This window comes from Thermobia domestica, chromosome 10, assembly GCF_964235325.1.
Source record: "Thermobia domestica chromosome 10, izTheDome1.hap1.1, whole genome shotgun sequence".
NCBI classification, from domain to species: Eukaryota; Metazoa; Arthropoda; class Insecta; order Zygentoma; family Lepismatidae; genus Thermobia; species Thermobia domestica.
The window spans coordinates 246,814,389-246,836,022 of record NC_137463.1 but is presented as its reverse complement, the minus strand read 5'-3'; the positions used below and the strand labels follow the sequence as shown (position 1 = coordinate 246,836,022).

Sequence of the window (21,634 nt, the reverse complement as noted above, 5' to 3'; positions counted from 1 at the left end):
AGGGATGCCGTACATATTCTTTGGAGGTGGAGGACGGCATCCCTCCGCGTTCTCCATCACTTTTACCCCTGAATACAGGATAAGTTTTCTCATGAAAAACGTCTCAGCAACGACTCACATGGTTTTGTTGATATTTTATAAACAAATATTAAATTAATAATCGCAGTTATCAAGAATAGGCCATTAATTGTTTTATGTAAAATACACAAGGAGTACTTTACTTTTGGGGGGAGATGTTTTCTTTGGACAAAGTTTTCTGAAAATGTCTTAAAATGTTCTCGAAAATATTTCATTAATAGCTGCGTCATATTTAGATTTGGTTTATGGAATTAGAGTGCAGTGTGGGCCACGGTGGCTAATTAGTAGAGCGTTCACATCTGGTGCCTGGGGTCCTTGGTTTGATCCCAGCTCGCGGCCCATGGACTTCGTGGTGGACAAACACCGTGTGCGTGGGTTTTCTCAGGGTTCTCCGATTTCCTCTCATTTACTTCATTCCGGCATTTCCATTCATTTCTCATCATCACCATGTCCTTTAGCCTAGCCATCAAAAGTGTGGGACGTAAAACTTAAAGATTTCATTTTCATTTCATTTTGGAGCGCAGTCTTGTAGCTTTAACTTTTATTTTTCGATTTTCTGTGAGTATTCGTTTCATAGGGTTGGTACAGTTTCCAAACACCCTGTGCATAAACGATACTGTAACTTCGATCTAACATATCCAATATAAGCTAATAAAATAACATAAATAATAGTAGAAATGTTTTAATTGTGAGAAATTTAATCTAAATTAATAATTTACATAAGAAACCTGAACTAAAATGTGCAGGTTTTTCAAAAATAAAGAAATAACGTCCGCATTAGATTTAAGCTATCTTTCTATGACTTATACTCAGGGTTTCTTCGAGACATGTTTTTGGGGGGCACTGCCTCCCGGAGCTCTGAGAATGACCCCCCGGAGGAGACCAAAATAATACGTCTTTAATATAATAATAAATAGAATAGTACCCGCAGTGCCCCCACCCCCGGAATAGTAAGTGTGCCCCCCCCCCGGAACATTTTCTCTGAAAGACCGACTGCTTATACTCCTCAAGATATAAATTTTTCTCAGCAATCAAATTCATGAAAGTCATTCTTGCTGCTTAATTTGCTTGATTTTAAGTAGAAAAACCAACTTTTAGTTCTGTGAAAAACAAATTATTATTGTTATCATATTTTTGTCACACAATTCGAATAATCTTTTGTTTCTTTTTGTCGTAATATTCCATTCAGACAACGAAAATTGTGCTGCCATTTAGTGAGCAATTTGTAATTCTTTGCTTTTCAGAATTGTAACTTTTAAATATGTAGTATATATTGTGGCCTATCAAGGGGTGTCTAGCCGTTTAATCAGTGTTGAATTCAGATATTTTCACCCGAGGAGAATGTGAAATCTTCGGGGGGAGGAGTGTTTTCTGTATTTTGCTAGAAAGCAGCATATTTAATATCTAATTCCATTCACATGCACATCTTACCTAATATTGAGACTAATTAAGGATAAATATTCAATGTAAGATTTCAATTTTTAAAAAAATCGTTTAACTTTATCTAAAACATTAAATAATTATAAAAACTGGCAAAAATATTTTAGACTAAACTTTAATTCTCAAAAATAGTTATTTCTGTTACTATTTCGTATTTACAGTAGTTACTGTTTGTTATTAATGTAGAAGTTTGGTAAAAGAAGATTAAAAATAACTCAAATATTTTAATTCTCCTAAAACAAACATACATAGAAATATTTTAACGAAAAGTTTTCATTTTTCCTCACATATCTGATTCTAAATCAGACACACACACACACACACACACACACACACATATATATATATATATATATATATATATATATATATATATATATATATATATATATATATATATATATATATATATATATATATGAGTATAATAGGTACTAAAATACAAACCTTTCATCAATAGTTGACAATTTCATGTTCTGCCAAACCCGCTCATAGCGTTAAGAAACATACGTTGTATTGACTATTTGGTATTCTATCTTAGATGTCACATGTTTAATATTTACATACACTGGGTCTGCGTCATTTATATGTGTATCGAGAGATCGGATTTCGTCTGCAAGTGCACGGAAAGAAAAGCAAATAATCGAGTGAAGTAATTTCTACATTTTGGGTTTTCCGGGGGAGGATGAATTTTCTTCGAGGGGGATATTCCCCCTACTTACCCCCTGAATTCATCCCTGGTTTTAATCCTTAACCTTTCAGGAAAATAAACATTTACCATGTTAAATTACATAGACCCTATATATAAATTACAAGCACCTGAAATATGAAATATTAACTTCGGACCTTGAACCATCACCTGCTTTAAATCCTGTGAAAGTTATTATACATATATAACTTAATTTACACTGAACAAAATACGTTCAAAAATCATTCCAAATTCTTTCCTCTTTTTATGGAGTACTGGTAGACCCGGATTTAGGAAGTGGGTTACGGGGGCTTCAGCCCCAGGTTTTCACTCAGACGAAGTTTTCACTAAGAATGAGGAATGGTTTTGAAAATATGATTACGTGACTGGCATTATTGACTGCCCCATCGAGTGGCAGCATATATTCTAATCACACTCGACCTTAGCCATAGGAACTAAATACACGGTTCTGATTGGTTGGTATTATCCGTTGCTCGCCACGTATCATTGATATAGCACAAAACAAACCCTAGATGGTGTCAGCTCTCGTAGCCGAGCGTGCTCGTAATGAAAATTGCTTTTTGGCGTGGGTTCAAACCCGAACCAAGGAAAGTCTCTTTTTCTTTTTTTTTTAAATTCATAACACTTTATTCATTAAAATAAGATGAAAATGATACTCATTTTCTCTTGTTCGTAATATAAAATGCACAAATTATGCTTTTCCCACCATCTGCCTATAGATTTCTGATAGCTCTTATAAACAATGCCGTTATAAACCAACAGGGGAGTAAGCTGGGGCCCCTCGCGAAACGAAGGGTTGTAGGGGTAGTTGGGAGATAGAGAAGGTGAGGTGCTGGAGCAGTGTTGCCACACTTGGTACAATTGTATCAAATTTAGCCCTTTTTGTCATTCATTGGCCCGTTAGTACCACGCTGGCATTTTCAGCCCCTTTTGTAAAGAGTTGGTACAATTCTCCATTCAGCACCATTTAACGAATACTTGTCATATTTTCAAAAGTGTCAGTAAGACTTCTCCTACATCTCACGTTACTTATACTGTGAATTGAACTCCTAAAAAATGCTGTTGAACATTCATTCTGTGACGTTGCACCGCATAATGCTACTTTTTGTCTATTATACTCCTTTGGTCGTGAAATAAGGGAGAATAAGGTGCAATAATTTGTAATTTTAATATTTTATTATAACGTAGTGTTTACACACAAACTTGGAGATGATTGATTTGCTCCTCGTTTTATATACTTTTCATATATGGTAGGGATGGCCAATTCCGGAATTTTTACTTTCCGGAATCCGGAAAGTAAAATCGGAAAATTCCGGAATTCGGAAAAATTCCGGATTTCGGAAAAATTCCGGAATTCGGAAAAATTCCGGATTTCGGAAAAAATCCGGAATTCGGAAAAATTCCGGATTTCGGAAAAAATCCGGAATTCAGAAAAATTCCGGATTTCGGAAAAAATCCGGAATTCAGAAAAATTCCGGAATTCGTAAAAAATCCGGAATTCAGAAAAATTCCGGAATTCGGAAAAAATCCGGATTTCGGAAAAAATCCGGAATTCAGAAAAAATCCGGAATTCGGAAAAAATCCGGAATTCGGAAAAATTCCGGATTTCGGAAAAAATCCGGAATTCAGAAAAATTCCGGAATTCGAAAAATTATTTTTTTCTTTTTGTAATCATAAGAATTTTGTTCAAGTGCAAACGAACAAATTTCCTTTTTGTAATCCTAAGAATGTATGATGCAAGTTAAGCTGAAACTTACATCCTAAAGTATACACTACTCAATCTTTCCATGGTTAATGAGATGTAGTCCAAAAGTACGATGTACTCCTAATATTTAATTTTTGTTTTACTGTGATATTGTCCATAGGTAAGACATATATCACACTGAGATAAACAACTTGACATAATGAAGATGTTATCATACGTAGTTTTCCAGAAAATCGTGAGCAACGATTTTTTATGAAGTTAAAATATGCGTCGCTTGTTGCCAGTGTGATGCAATTGATAACTTTTATGCTGGAATAGTCTTATTATTATTATTATTATTATTATTATTATTATTATTATTATTATTATTATTATTATTATTATTATTATTATTATTATTATTAATCGTTTATGTACTGTAAAAGAAAATATGAATCGTTAAATAGTAGATTTTATCTGTTGTTTTTTGATATCTTCTAACAGTAATAACAAATTGCTTGTAAATACGCACTGATTATCAAGGACAATGGCATATTAATGTAAGGACTACTCTGCAGACTAGCAATAAATAATAAACAATAACAGATAAACAATAGTCTTAAAAAAAAAAAGTAACTAACTTGGGCACGTCAGAATGTTCGCGAGAATATAGGGACGCATTGAGACTAGCAAAAAAGGTGGTGTTATTATTACTCAAAGGGCCGTACGATGGAGGCTTTAACGTTAATGTTAATGGCACTAATGAGCACTTACTTGCTCTAACGGTTAACCTCATTTTTGAGATGATTCTTAGAAGTGGGCGTGTTGGCATGCAGTTGGAGTACAAACGATTTGCGTCACTATCGAACACTAACGTAGCACTAGCGACGTTTAAAGTCGAAATTGGAGTCTGACATAAGTAGCTTGTCAACTTCACGGACATAATATTTTCCTTGAATGCGAGAATTTTGCGCCCGGGAAATTTGCGCCCTACCACAAAAATAGGAAAAAATGCGCTCGCAATATATTTGCACTGGGATGTTTGCGCCCTACCCCAAAAAGAGGGGGAAATGCGCCGGCTATATATTTGCACTGGGATGTTAGCGCCCTACAATTCAACTTATTATTGAATTGTGTAAAGTAACTTCCACTCGCACTTGAACTAGGCTTGCCTCTCATCGTCTCAGTGAGTTACTCCATCCGTTATAATATTCCGAACAAATGAAAAAAATACAATTTTAGTTCACTAAAGGGCAATCCATACAAATACAATTTTTCATTATACTACAAAATTTACAATAAACGTATAAATGACTGATATATAATTATTTATTAATATAATCAAAGAGTATAATTTAATCTACAAAAGGCTGTTTGGCTCTACCCAGATATCTCTGTTCACAATCCTTGCGAGTTGTTTGGCTTTTCAGGACACAAAATATAGAAAAGAAAATGTAAAGTGAATTTAAAATCAGTTCAGTAATATTATCAAGAAAACTATGTACAGTGTGTTTACTTGCTGGAATTACACTTCAAACACACAATTGCGTTCAGTCGTTCTTTCAGGAAAAATGTTCCGGGGGGCACATTTAGTATTCCGGAGGGGGGTCACTGCTGGTACTATTCTATTTATTATTATATTATAGACGTATTATTTTGGTCTCCTCCGAGGGGGCACTCTGAGAGCTCTGGGGAGGCCAGTGTTCCCCCAAAATCATCTCTGGAAGAAGCAGTGATTGCGTTGATCCGTTGTGTTCTTTTGGCTTATATTGAAGTTTATTCTCCCCTTATATAGCCACAATGGAAATAAATCACAAATGGCATGGTTGTGGGGGGAGGATTGTTTATGCTGTAATGTCAGCCCCTCCGAGGAAATGCGTAAGCTCCAATAGGTTCTTTTATTTCGCAGGGCTCAAACTTCCCGGTGGAGGTATATCGCAGGCGCAATTTTCCCTGTTCTTGAGGTAGGGCGCAAATTTCCCAGACGCAAAATTCTCGACACCGTTCGAATGACCTCGGAAGACGATATCTTTTTCAATACTTTTTTTATATTCTTTTACTCGAGATTTCTTCATAGCTTCTTATTAAAATACTTACTAATATATCCTCATTTCATTGTCCTAACCAATCAATATGGGTATGTTGTCAGTAAAATATTTAGATTGATCGAGCCTCTGGTGTGTAACCACAGTATTTCATATCATGCCCCCATTAGAAATCTTGGCTAAACGAACCAATATATGTTGCCAATAAAATAGTTTAGAATGATTGAGCCCCTGGCAAATAACCACAGTATTTCGTGACAGACCCCCCCCCCTTCCTATTACCATATTCTAGCTACGTGCCTGACTCAGCTAATTCTCTACATTCTTTACCAAGCACACATTTTCTAAAGCGGAAAATGCTCTCTAAATACCTAAGCTCATTATTTTCAGCAGATGCACAAACTGGGTAACATTCTATCTACATGAATGTTATATATGTCGATTACTGGAAACCGCTTCTCGCTATCTATTACCATATTTACTATATAATGATTAACGTTAAAACCGGAAATGGTTGATTTGTACCGCTTCCGGTTTGAATATTACATTCATCAGGGAACTCGATTCTTAACTATTGACTCTGTACATCATGGCCAAAATTGATTGGTAATCCATCAGATAGTTCTTGAGACTGTTTGTTTCACTGACGGACAGAATGAATATATGGCTATAGAGTTTTGATAAACTAAATTCGTTAATGAGTGATGATGGAACAAATATAAGAAAGGGAACCAAGAGTACCACCGGGAAAATTTTCGAACACAAAATTAGCCATCGAAAACCCACATGTCCTGGGTTAGAATACCATAGATGAAAACTCTACCACTGAGTCATCAATCACCCGCTTATTAGTTTTGTTAACTATTATATTAATATAAATTAATGAATGCCTGCTTATGTTAATTATTGAACAATTACATTGTATACTTCGTAAAGTCAAAAATTATAAATTTGTATTTACTGTACATACAGTGAGCGCAGAAAGTGTTCGTACACCTATGCTATTGAAACGAGAATGCCTGCGAAAAAGAAACAGAAAATTTAAGAAGTGTAATAACACACACAATATGAATAATGAAAACTAAGCTTTATGAATATATCAATAAAGAACCACAAAGACAAGTTTAATGGTCAGAAAGTAAATAAATTCCGTAGAAAATGTATAAAGTAGACGCAAAAAGTGATCGTACACCTGACGTACGAATACGAAACAAAGATACCACAACTGGGGTTCACTAGTATTCACCTGAGTATACACCTCTGTATAGCATGACGAGTAACGGAATGAGTTTAGTTGTGAATGGCCCCGATCGCCCCCCCCCCCACAAGAGGAAACTTTCTTATTTTATATATAAATAAACCCATCCATAACAAGTTTGGAGCTCTTAAAAGTAGCAGTATTACTGCCGACCGCCCCTTCCCCAGAAGTCCGTCCTGGATCCGCCCCTGTATAGAGTAGCCACAATCGAGTATTTTCCGCTGTATGTTTGGAGTCGTTGTCTTGCTGAACAATAAATTGTTTTCAAGAACCATCTTCTGCGCACTAGTATGGAGATATTCCTTTAATATGTTAATATACACTTTGTGGATCATCACTCCATCGATAAGGTGGAGACGACCCACTCCTGAGGCACTCATACAACCCCAGACGAGCACGGACCCTCCTCCGTGTCTTACTTTAGGGACGAGATTTTGAGGATTCATCTCTGTATTCACCTTGCGCCATACCATACGCCTCCCATTGGACTCGATAAAATTAAATTTACTTTCGTCCGAAAATATGACCCTATTCCAGAAAGAAGCCTGATCCCTTATCTTTATACTCTTTTTCAAACTTTAGTCTCTTTATACGATTTGTCTTGTTCACCCAGAACATTTTCCTGGCTATCCGACTATGATACCCTGCAAATATTCCGCACTGTACTGGCTGATACTTTAACACCGCGTGTTTCCAGATCCGTTGCCAATTGCACAGTACTACTTTTTGGAACCTTTTTTCTTTCCCTAATAATGTAACGTATAACTTGTTCACTCAACACTCTTGGTCTTCCAGTTCTTTTTATTATTATTATTATTATTATTATTATTATTATTATTATTATTATTATTATTATTATTATTATTATTATTATTTTTTATGGTTTCGCACAGTGATAGAAACATTATACATCGCAATTATTGTTTTTACTGTTGAACGAGGCCTGTCTGCAAGGTTTGCCAGGGGCGGATCCAGGACGGACTTCTGGGGGGGGGGCGGTCGGCGGTAATACTGCTACTTTTAAGAGCTCCAAACTTGTTATGGATGGGTTTATTTATATATAAAATAAGAGTTTCCTCTTGTGGGGGGGCGATCGCCCCCCTCTGGATCCGCCTCTGACTCTATAATACCTTGAAACAGCTTCGCACACCTCCCCAATCCCCAGACATGAACCCCATAGAACATCTATGATCTGTTCTGGAGACAAGAATCAGAAGGCACAGCTTGTCTACTAAAGAAGGCCTAAGAAAAGCTATTCAAGAAGAATGGGACATAATCAGTCCCGAAGCTATAGAACTACGAACTACTACAGGTGAAATCAATGCCACGAAGATTACAGACAATCATTAACGCACAGGGTAATCCCACAAAATATTAAATACGTAATATACTTTATAAGCATTAATTCAATCATAAGTGTACGGTGACTTTTTGCGTTTACAAAAAAGGAATTCTCTCTTTTCTTCTGAACAAAACAGTGACTGTCTTTGTTTGGCCTTTCTCTTGTATATAGAAATAAAATGTATGAATGTGTAGTCTTAATTCTGGTTATATATATATTTTCCACCTCCGTTCTCATGCTAGCTGTTTTCAATATAAAGTATGCACTGTGTACGAACACTTTCTGCGCTCACTGTAGGTATGTTGACAATAAGCGAATGTTATTAGAATATTTGTTGAGATTTATTTTCCTTCATTGCCTTTCGCCTGATTAAAAAGTAGTTTGCAGTGCTTTGGAGCAGCTGCAGGTGGGAACGCGATAATGTTTGAGACATACCGGCGACTTTTTTGTGTGTGAAAATAAGACCTTTCTCATAAAGTAGTAAATAACTGCAGTAGCAATTGTCTACGTAAATGATAAAGACATATCCAACTACAAGAAATTAATACAGTATATATAGCCTATTCATTATTGTGTTTCTCTTTTAACAGCTACTAGCTAAGGATGGCCAATTCCAGAATTTTTACTTTCCGGAATCCGGAAAGTAAAATCGGAAAAATTCCGGATCTCGGAAAAATTCCGATTTTTTCTAAATTCCGGATTTTTTCCGAATGTCGGAATTTTTCCGAAATCCGGAATTTTTCCGAATTCCGGATTTTTTTCTGAATTCCGGAATTTTTCCGAAATCCGAAATTTTTCTGAATTCCGGAATTTTTCCGAAATCCGGAATTTTTCCGAATTCCGGAATTTTTCTGAATTCCGGAATTTTTCCGAAATCCGGAATTTTTCTGAATTCCGGAATTTTTCCGAAATCCGGAATTTTTCTGAATTCCGGAATTTTTCCGAAATCCGGAATTTTTCTGAATTCCGGAATTTTTCCGAATTCCGGAATTTTTCTGAATTCCGGAATTTTTCCGAAATCCGGAATTTTTCAGAAATCCGGAATTTTTCCGAATTCCGGAAAGTAAATTTTCCGATTCCGGAAAACAAAATTTCCGGAATCCGGATTCCGGAAAATTTTGGCCATCCCTAATATATGGCCATAATACCGTTTCAGTTTATTGATCACTTTGAAATAGAGATGCGCTAGGTTTCCTTACAATGCATACCGAAGATAACTGTTTTCCCTTTTAATTTGCGGCCTCTGTTACACATCATACGAATGAGAAAAGTTTCATTTACTTTCATGATTGAACAGGGTCCTCCTATTTGGATGTTTTTAAAAATTGATTTTTAAGAGCACTTTCTTGATTTGAATTATTGTAAGAAGGAGGGTGTTCTAGAACTACCTCTATTAGTTTCATGTTATAGAGCCATGTATTACACTGGTATGAAAAAAATAATTTAGCCCTTTTTGTTTCAATTTGGTACTATTTTCAGCCCACTCCAGAGCTAGGACTGTGACAACACTGTGCCGGCACCAGGATGGGAAGACTGTACACACAACTATTTTGATCTTAAAACAGTTATTTATTTACGTTACGAAACATAGGTGAGCGAGCGTCAGAGAGCGAAGACTGTTAGAAGTAGAGATGCAAGGGCTCGGAAAAAAAACGGCTTTTTTGGAAAAAAAAAAACTCGGTTTTTTCTGCTTCGCTTTTTTGCTTGGGAAATTTTGGGCTTTTTTTGAAAATTCTGCTTTAAATTGATAAACCAGATTTTGTTTCGCTTCTCTACAACACAAAAAGTCATTTAATTAGTGGTTGATGCCGATGATAATATAAAACCTCAAAAATAAACCATGAATTTCGAAAAGATATTTCAAACAGTTTTACTTCTCAACATATTTACATTATGAATTCCAAAGCATTAACCAATGTATATAATAAGATTTTTTTTGACCTCCTACATACAAAAGTAAGCAGGGTTGGCAAGAACCATGGTTGTTTTTGAAAATGCCAAAAACCCATTTTTTGGGGGGAGTTTAAACTAGGCTTTTTTTGGTTTAAACCAGGTTTTTTTGGGTTTAGATATTTTGCTTTATGTATTTATATTACATATTGACAGAAATAAGTTTGTTTCGCCTTGGTGTTATTATGCAACAACGGGGTTATGCTGGAAGAGGTCACATAAGCTTAAAGAAGTCCGGTCAGTAAATTTCTTAAATTGAGAAACTCCCGCCCTAGCCATTGGGAAAATCCCGCCATTACTCTAAATCCTGTTATTGCTTTGCATGTAAAATTTAAAGGTCAACATATCATAATCAGTACGCTAAAACTGAGGTATTAAATTAAAAATTTAGTGCGTACATATCATTGAAAGTACAATCCAAGCTAATGTTGGAAGCTACGTAGGCAATCGATAAATTTTGTCAATTTATATCAGTATATTTAAGCAACCTTGGCTTCTTTATAAAACAACAGGCATTCAGGCATGCAGAAATATACAATTTAGTTTCGTTTCGTATGTTCAGGCTTAACATCCTTACGTAATATCGAGGTTATCAAGGAGAAGACTTTCGCTTAAAGTTACATCCGAACCGCTACTTTGTTTACGCATGAAAGAAGGGTTGTGGTTCGACCGAGAATTGAACATGGGACACCTTGATTAAAAGGTGAAAAGGAAATAAAACTAATGCAGATGGTTTGATGTATGGAAACGTCACCATGAAGTTCACACGATTCACATATTTCGTTCTTTTTTATTTTTTTACTTTTTAAACCAGTTGTTTATTCAAAAAAAGAAGAAAAACAGCTGGTGTAAACCAGCCAACCCTAAAAGTAAATACTTCTTTTAAAAAAATATTCAAATAAGTAGCAAAATTCTATGTAGTATTTTTACTTCAAAATATTCCATACCCTCTTTTTGGAACAAAATAAAATTAAAATAAAACATAAGAAAAATACTTAGATTTATATGAGACGCTTAAAGGCTGCACATCTAGAGCTTTTGGTTTTGTATATTCTTGAAATTCTACAGTTTTATATAAGCACCATCACGGTTTACTCAGTCCTCAGGTTTTCTGTATTTTTAACAAGAGGGATTCAACATATGAAGGGTGTGAGGTAAGAACATGGTAACCCACAATTTTACTATTTTAAGAAATTAGAAATTTTCTGCTGCACAATCCATTTTGAAAGTCGGAAAACTGATTTTTCACATAAGACTATACATGAGGGATTAAACGAAGCGGTATGCGTTGCTGTCTATCTGGTGCTGCATAACTCAGCAATTCAAAATTTGTTAGTTACCATGTTCTTGGCTCACACCCTTCATATCATTATGGAACTCTTCCCACCCCACCAATACCAAAAAAAAAAAAAAAAAAAGGGACTACGGAATATATTTAAGTTAAGATAAATACAACTGCACAACAAACATGACTGAGTGGAGCTTTTGCGCTTCTATCGGGAAGTCCGGATTCAATTCAGCATTCGACCATTCTGACAAAACTTTTCTTCATTCCATCTATGAAATAGAAATAGTGCGTGTACTGTGAGTTGGCCGACTTCATTTCTTATTGTTTTTAAATCGTTATTATTACTAATTACCAGCAGTGACGGTTTTGCGAAGGTTAGGGGGCGGTCTTTCGGACTGAAGCCTGTTCCCCAAAATTACGGAATGTCTAAAACAAACGAAATATCTATTAATTATGCCTTTACTCATAAACTTTAAGCTCCCGTCAAATAAAAATTACGAATGTTTAGAAAAACTAAACATTAGTAAGAAAAAAACCTCCCAAAATACTTTTCTAAATCCGCCACTGATTCTCAGTATAAAATGATCTTCAAGGTTGTATCCGGAAGATTATCGCTAAATATATAAACGAAACGAAATACAGTATTAGTTATGCCTGTACTCATAAACTTCAAGCTCCTCCCAAATAAAATTAAGACATTTTAGAAAATGAAACAATCAGAGAAACCCGTCCCAAAGTACGTTTCTAAATCCGCTACTGATTGTATAAATTAGTATTCAAGGTTGTATCCGGAAAATCATTGCTAAATCGTTGCACAGCTACAGTATAACAGAAATGTGGAAGTACGGTTAGACGGATAAATTGAAAAACGTACGCTTTGACGGATATATAGAAAAACGTAAGTTTCTTTTGCGCTAAAAACTAGAGTACTAAGCTCTTAGAAATGAAACACAGACGACAAACTGAAATGATCCCGAGAAGAAAAAAATGTCGATAACTGAAAAGTTAAAATAAAGTTAAATAGCCTCTAAAATTGACCTCAAATACTACATTCTTCATGTTAGCTTTAATTCGTAAAACATGTGCTCCATCCATCTTGATGGTGAATTTTAGAGCGAAATATGGCGTTCAGGTCATGGAATTCTTATCTAACTATAGAATATACTATAAGAAAGCTATTTAAATAGAAAAATCATGAAAATGAAAAAAGCCAAAATTTCCAAAATTCTCGTTTTTTTCCCAAAAAAGCCGGCTTTTTATGTGAAAAAAACCATCGATTCAAAAAAGCCGGCTTTTTTGCATCTCTAGTTAGAAGCTTCTCAGGGCTCGCTTTGGATCCACTTTGACCCCCATATAATATGTCACACTCGGACGGTGCAACTTCGATGTAAATCTAACCTCACCTGTTCCTTGTGATCAACTTATAACAGCTAGTTAGGGTAGCGCGTGAAAACAATATCCCGGGTGTTAAGTGAATGTTTTATTTTTAGAAATACATGTCAAAACATGGTAATTTGCTCTCACATAGCTATTATAGTACTTGCATTAAATAGTATACTAGCATTATAATGTATATACTGTAGTTAATAAGAATATATACGTAAATAATTATTTTATATGATGTATTATATGTAGGGTTGCCAACTTTTGAAAATTGAAATACCGACACTTCCCTGGAGTATAATATACTCTTAATATTGTGATATCAGCGCTCGTCAAATATGTGAACCAGTATTCGAAGTGGTGAAAAAATGCAGAAGTGGTATGTTTTATTACGATTTTGACTCGACATACCGACTATCTAAATATTGAAATACAGCGAGGGTATGTTGCCTAAAAGACTGCATTTCTATTTACATAATGACTCAAAACCATAGGAGAGCTTTCCCGCAGTTATGTTTGGGTGGAGAGCAGGGAGGGGCTTTGTACCCCGTCCCCAACTCTTTGAGAATGTTTTTAAAAATATCCCCTTACGTTGTGTTATATGTAGATAATTATCTAGGTACATACGAAAATGCTCAAAAACCAAGTTTTTATATTAACAATTTTTAAACAATTTCCCGCAGGAGAACTCCAGAACCCCCTAGTCAACTAAGGAGTATTTCAGACCCCCCGGAAGGTCCGCCGTCCATAGCAGACAAACTCTAAATACACCCATTCTCAAAACATGGCATTTATATGCATTAAGGCAGGAAGACACATACATACGTAAGAAATAAACAACTGAAAATGACAAAACAAAATATAAATTAGGTGAACTTCTTTGTAGACACCTCAGTTTTAAAAACAAAGGGTAGGATAACAAAAATATCGGTGTTGTCATTTTAGAAATTATTTCTACATAAGAAAAAACATATTGTTACGTGCGATGAAATTCGTCAATTACTGTGTATAAAAATGGGTTTATTAAACATACATTAGCATCCACTTTCCAGTGACGGTATGTCTTGATTACTGAAAAACCAGAGGCGGTATGACATACTATTGTATATCGTCTCACTTCGACCATTGATGTGAACAACCTGGAAGTGGTTAGTTCACACAAAGTTGAGCGATTCGGAGATCGAATTTAATAACTTTAGTTACTTTTGAAGCATTTATTAAATTTATTTATTCCAGTTTTGGTTGAGTCGGCACATGTAATTTTTTAAGTCTACCATAAATAATACATGGTATTTAAAACAGAAATGCAAATGTATTTGTAAATATAATTATGGCATGCACAAAATATACTTGAAAAATAAGTCTTAGCAGCTTCACTGGGGCTGGTAATGTCACATAATGTCTACATACTTACAATGGATCTGGAGGCATTATTGATTGGAAAATGTGACTGAGGATGAAACTGCTAGCTGCGCTCTTGAAAATGTATTTTTGTTGAACTTTAGCAGTTTTGATAAGTTCAATAAATTGTCCTGCCTTCAATTCTTCAGCCAATTCCGCGCATCATAGGTTGATAGCAAAGCGAATTACAAGTTCTGCTTTAATCATTACTTACAATGGTTCGAATTCAACCGTAAAATGTAAACCCACGTCTTGTATAGCCTCTGTACTGAAAAAGGGCGCTAAACATCAACAAAGAAAAGAAACATTAAATGAAATGAAATCTTTAAGTTTAACGTCTCACGATTATACCTTTTAGGCTAAGGGAGATGGATGAATAAAGCAAATGAATGATGATGGAGAATTGGTGGAATGAGAATGTGGAAGGAATCGGGAGTACGAACAAAAACAACAACAACAGTGGCGTAGCACACTTTTGCCCCCCCCCCCCCCCGCAAAGTATGGAGAAGGGGCCCTAGTTGTAAAGCCTATAGAAGTAAGGTTTAGGTTCTACTTCTTTAAATCTTTATTCATTGCGAGACTTCGGGGCCCCCTATACCTCGGGCCCCCCTCCCCCGCATTGCGGGGCTTGCGGGGACAGCTGCTACGCCACTGAACAACAACAAGGAACTCGATGTCTTCCTAGTTGATCTAGTTGGATGTAATATATGAACGCTCAGAATCATGGGACTCTTATGGCATGTTAAGATTCAAGGGGACAACAAGAGCATAGAAGCCTTTTGGAGTGGGGGACCCGGGTTCAATTCCCGGAAGGAGCTCATGTGGTTCGGATCCTACGTTAAACAGTAGCTGCACGGCTCATATAGCCTCGATGCTAAAATGAACGCTAAACTGAATCTCAAAAAAAAAAAAAAAAAAAAACCTCAAAGAGCATAGATTGTTTGTAAGTCTAACTAAACATACATCAAAATTGGGAAGAAATTTAGACGGCAACCAATTAAGAGTTGTTTGAGCTCTAGTTTGCCTACCCCGTCTCGAAAACGAGACTAACTAATGTAAAAATTCTATTGTATTTTCAATATTCCCAAGTACAATTTCCTCTTAAGGGGAGCAAGCGCCCCACCTTGCCCCCCTGATGGGCGCCCTTGTTTGTGACTTTTAATCTCTTGAATCACCCGACTGATCTTGATCAATTTTTCAACATAGACGAGGTTCGGGCTTGGGATGGTTTTTATCATTTCACTTTTACGGTACAATGTAGGGGAGGGGTAGAGGAAGATATTTAAAAATGATCAAAAATTACCGATATAAGTGTCGAAACCATAGTTTTCGTGGTCGCTGAGACGAACAGTGACACTTCTGATGATGTTGAAATCCACATTCAGCACTGCAACTTGGGGGAGCTAGATATAAAAATGGTCGAAAATGACCGTTATTAGTGCCGAATCCATAGTTTTTGATGTCGCTGAGATGAACAGTGACACTTCCTATGCCGGTTAAATCCAAATTCAACCCCGCAACTTGGGGGCAGAGGGAGATATATAAAAATGGTCGAAAATGACCGTTTAAGTCCAAATTGAGCGCTTTATGTCTGAAATGAAACGTATTCTCCCCGTGCGAAAAAGTGCTATTCTGCTAGTATTATATAAAGTAATGTGATTATTTCTCTAAAGAGTATGTAACATTTCCGTCTGTTAATAAGAGTGAAAAAAATTATTGGAATCTTACTGAATAGGAAAAATGCTCGAATTTGATACTTCTCAAAGTTGGCCACTTATCCGAGACGATATGTAGGTACTTGGAAAAGTAGCCACTTATACTAGTTATAGGCACTTTATATAACCAACTTAAACGCATTTCACAGTACTTGTACTGAGCTTTGGATCTACATGAAGGGAAACGACCAGTCAGACAACTTCCAATTCCGTAATAATCGGTCAGCAGATTGGCTCCATTACCGTCATTAACGGCTTCTCTACTTCTTAATTCAGTTTGCTACCCAATCGTCCAATAACCGCTCAATAAGCCCCAGAAGATTGATTTGGTTTGATAAAATTTTAGCGTCCCTTTCACCAGCGAGACAGACGTGGACTTACAGCTTAACGTGAGATCCAAACCACATGAGCTCCCGCCTGGAATTGAACCCGGGTCTTCTATACCAAAGGCGCGTATGCTAACCGCTTAGCCACGAGGGGGCTCATCAGTAGAAGAAAATGGAATTCGGAATCACGATCTTTAAAGACATGTGCCGTGTCCGCATAATAATAATAATAATAATAATAATAATAATAATAATAATAATAATAATAATAATAATAATATAGCCAGGGCCGGTAGCATCATCTCAGGGGCGCACCCATGCAAGGGATTCGCCGGATCCTGTCTCCCCAAACAATTGTAATCTGACATATATATTTATACATTTTCTTAATAAAACTATACTTGTTAAACAGAGAAATGATTGATATGACAAAGATTTGATCTTACATTTCATCCGTACTTTTTTTTCTTATAACCCTTTACTTCCCAAAGAATGAATTTATGAAGAGAAACAAAACAACAAACTCTGAACGTCAATTGGCTATACAGTTTCAGCGCGAATGAAAATCCCGGAAGTCATTTAAATTTCTGTCCCTAGATGCCTTGCAAATTTCATACTAATAGACAGGGATGCGCACGAGACGAGACGAGACAGGATTTTCCAGAAAAAAATTCGAGTCGAGACACGGCTCTTCCAATAGAGAAATATACATTTTTCGAGTCGAGACATCACTTTTACAGCAAATTTTCGAGACGAGACAGCCACAAATCTTGTCTCGTGCGCATCTCTATAACAGATGGTTTCCTTGTAAATCCAGTAGGCTATATGGAGAAAAGAGTTAAAACTGTGGTTTCACACTGAAACCAATGGGACGGAAAGGGATAAAAATGATCTAGTTCAATAATTTTTTTCTGAGAATACATGTAACGATACTTAACAATTACTTGACATCTTTTCGGCTGTAGAATAATACTGGTTTAGTAGTACATAAATTGCAGTGTCTTGTAGTACTGATTTCCCCACAAACTTTGGACCTTTCCCAACAAAAATTTCTTGGGTGCGTACATGCGATGATTCCACAATCAAACTTTCTTCAAGGCGAGTTAGTGCGGTGGGTAAAGACTCCCACTGAGGATTGATCTTGTGTATCATCGGATTGAGATTAATAGTGTGGTAGATCCCGCCCTTCATATTTTCAATGTGGCATAAATGGTCCCGAAACACACAATTACAAACTAAATAATAATCAGTGGCATATTTAGGATTTTGTTTCGGGGAGGGGGCTGCACGTGAAAAAGCACTTACATTTTATCCTTTTCACCCTTTAAAACCCAAACACATAAGGGCATCATTGGGGAAGCAGAGGGGGCAATTGCCCACCCAAGTTTAGAATTAAATATATTTAATCGATTGTCTACTAATATATTAGGTAAAAACGTGTAACTCGTATATCGGTGGAGGATCTTACCCTCTCAGGCAAATCTGAAATTACACTCCTGCAAACACACGTTACACGAGTAATCTCATTTCAACTTAATTGATTTCATTTTAGAAAAAAATTAGAAATATTCAGTTCTATCTGTTTACCTTTTTACCTGAAAGAAAACGTTGAGACATGTTCAAGCTGAAATATACCAAACAATTGTAATAGTCATCTGTCATGCTACAAATGTCAAAATATGCTTATAATTGTAATGAACACTTGTGACTTAATTTTTCTATTTTACGGGGGCTGCGGTGGCTCAGTGGTAGAGCGTTCACCTCTGGTGCTAGGGGTCTCGGATTCAAACTCTGCTCCCGCCAAGTGAACTTTGTGGTGGACAAACACCGTGTGCGTGGGTCTTCTCGGGGTTCTCCCGTTTCCTCCCACTTTCTTCATTCCACCATTTCATTCATCTCTCATCACCACCGTCTCCTTTAGCCTACCCGGCATAACCGTGGGACGTAAAACTTAAAGATTTCATTTCATTTTTTTTTCTATTTTACTTGGGCAATAAAACGATGAAGCAATGATGTAATTCAAAATAAAGAAATAATTTAATTAATTTTCACAATTATTTAATGCCATCTCACACGATATTGAACATTTTAATCTTTTGAGTGAACCAGTGACGTATTTAGGATTTTGTTTCGGGAAAGTTATGCACAACACTGGAGAGCTATGCATAAATTGAAGTTTTAATAGCAAGAATTGCAGACTGATGAATCTTATGTATGATGTACACAAAAATTTAGCAGTGAATATAACCTTTTACTCTATTCATAGAAGAAAAAGGAAGCATCCACTTGGCCTACTTAATTACCCGGACTACTTACTCCCCCTCTTGATATTCTTCAATTCAAACATTTACCTTTTTTTTTATAACTACACGATGTAAATATTCCTTTGCTATAATACCTAAAGTCCCGTTATGTTGACATTCGTGCAAAGTTGGTGTTGAACATTAGTTTCGCTTATCAACTTTCTTAGTTTTGGTGTTACCGACGATGGTTGACTTGTATCACAACTAACAACGGTCAAAAGTTTGATAGGAGAAACAAAATAAAGTAACAACTAAGAAAAAGAAACACAGGAGTACAATGGACGAAAGAAAGAAATAAGAACGCAGTTCTTACATATTTGACAAATACAGTATTATTTCTGTACAAAGAGCATAAGAAAATGGGAAGTCAATGAAATTCTCAGAAATGGTAAGAAGGATTATTGTACGTGGAATGAGAAAAACTAACAAATTTATTTCAGGAAGGGTGGCTTGAGCCCGATAGTCCCTCTAAATACGCCACTGATAATAATAATAATAATAATAATAATAATAATAATAATAATAATAATAATAATAATAATAATAATAATAATAATAATAATAATAATAATAATAGGAAAAATAACACAAATAATTATTGACTTACCGAAGTCTGTAACGTCCGAAAATGCAGAGAAGTTGAGGTCAACGTCCATTGCAAAATCATCCGATGATGAGGATGATGATATAGGGCATGAATATCCGGGGAAAGTAAATGAATGACCACTAAGCACAGAATCTGCTGGACTCACACTAAGATCACCACCTTTATCAGGAGTTCCGGGAACTTTTAGAAATCGTGAACCACTTGCAGAGTCTTCGGTTAAATGCCCTAAACCAATACCACTATCTTGAGATTTTGATTCAGGTAACGAAAGATCCTGTGACGGTGTTGTGGATGTCCTTTCTGCAGTTGTACAACGAGATTCTGATCTGATTGTTGAAGGTTCGATTTGTGCCTTTTCCCACCGAAAGGCTTCTTTCACTTTGGTCCATTTCGAAACTTTAGATTTGATTAGTGAAGGCGCCCTTGTTTGGTCTTTGGTTTGTTGTTGTGGCTGTTGGCGGTTTTGTTGGCTTTTCCCATCTTCACCAACTTGACCGTTGTCTGGATCTGTCCTAATTTCGTCATAACCAAGAGATTTGCTACGTTCACGTTGTTTTGCTAATGAAGGTCTTATTCGTAAATGCGTTTTGGTTTTGCTTCCTCTTTTAGCGGGGATTTTTGTTTTGGCCAAACTTTCTTCTGATCCGTGGCGCTTTAATGGTAATGGATCTGGCAACAGTGATTGCGTGTATGCATCCACTGTTGGCAACACTGATGCTCTGTGCGTCGCCAGATAAAGCGGAAGGTCTGGTCTATCTTGTTGTTTATTTAGCATTGTCTCTTGTAGTTCTTTATGCATTTCTTGTAAATTCTTGAGGTCTTCCAGGTATTGAACACGTCTTTGAAGTTTCGAATTTTGTTCGCGGAGCTCTCCTAATTGTTCCATCAATTTGCACAAATTGTCCAAATGATCAAGTCCTATCTTCACATTCGATGATTTCGATGCACCAGAAGCCACAATATTAGGAAGGATAATACTACCCGGTTTGCAACTAGATGACCTTTGTTGTCGTTCTTTCGGTTGGCCATCTTGAATCTTTTGGGACACCGGAAGTGACATCAAATACTCCATAAACTCATCTTCCTGTTGAAGAGCTTCATTGATCAGTTTCTTTTCGGTGCCTTCACTTTCAGGGGCGTCAAAACTATCAAAAATAAAAGTGGTAGATTTTGAGTTTGGGTCTGGGGATGGTGATACACTTTCTGGGGATGCTGTGGCCAAGGCGTTGTCTGTTTCTTCTAACTGGTCGGATGTTTGAGCCTCGGGAACGTCCATTTTGTTGTCGGACTCTTTAAACTGCTGATCTTCCATTGTTTTCACTCTAAATCACACAAATCACCACGTATGCACCAGAATTGATTTGGTTTAACAAGAAAGATACCGAGTTTATTATCATTACACGATTTGTAGTTACTACCGTAGAGAATTTATTTCTGTAAGGTGACGTTAATATGTTACGTGTGTTCAAAAATGCTATACACTAACAAATTCACGCTCACTCACGCACTTTCCCCTTCTGAAAAACGCACTTTTCCCTGATGTCTAAGACGAAAGGCGAAGAAGCTTCATGTACTGTGTGTTTGCTCCGTTAGGCATCTCTTTGACTGTTCCTGGTTCACTTACGAATTCGGTAGAATCTTGGCACCCATCCCAAACGCCGTCTCCCTCAGCACTGCCAGCCGACACGGATAGAACTAAGAAGTGAAGAATTCACGTCTCAAGACGCTCTCTGGTCTTTCTCTCTCTCTGCCTCCATCATGTATGCGTATGTGTATGTGTGTGTGTGTATATATATAAAGATTCCGATGCCAACTCTACCTCTGCTTCTCTGATCGTTGATTGGCTGAGACGTAGTCGTATTTCCGTTGTAAATACTTATTTTTTCTCAAAAGACAATATATATATATATATATATATATATATATATATATATATATATATATATATATATATATATATATATATATATATATATATATATATATTTCAGGTTTGATTCTATCATCGTCCAGTCTCAAACTCAGAACTAACAGGAAATCAGAAGATAGATAGAGTTGTAAAAATCTGTCAAAGGAAAAACACACAAAAAAACTTCAGTATTCAT

The 21,634-nt window shown here is 36.2% G+C and overlaps 1 protein-coding gene across 1 annotated transcript in view; it reads right to left on the bottom strand.

Annotated features, from left to right (window-relative positions):
* LOC145663147 (uncharacterized) overlaps positions 1 to 21,269 on the bottom strand; it is a 217,869-nt gene extending 196,600 nt beyond the window's left edge. The window contains exon 1 of the mRNA XM_081729469.1: positions 19,530 to 21,269. Within this exon, the coding sequence (XP_081585595.1) occupies positions 19,530 to 20,841 (1,312 nt within the window). The 5' untranslated portion in view covers positions 20,842 to 21,269. The remainder of the gene's footprint in view (positions 1 to 19,529) is intronic.
* Positions 21,270 to 21,634: the final 365 nt, after the last annotated feature.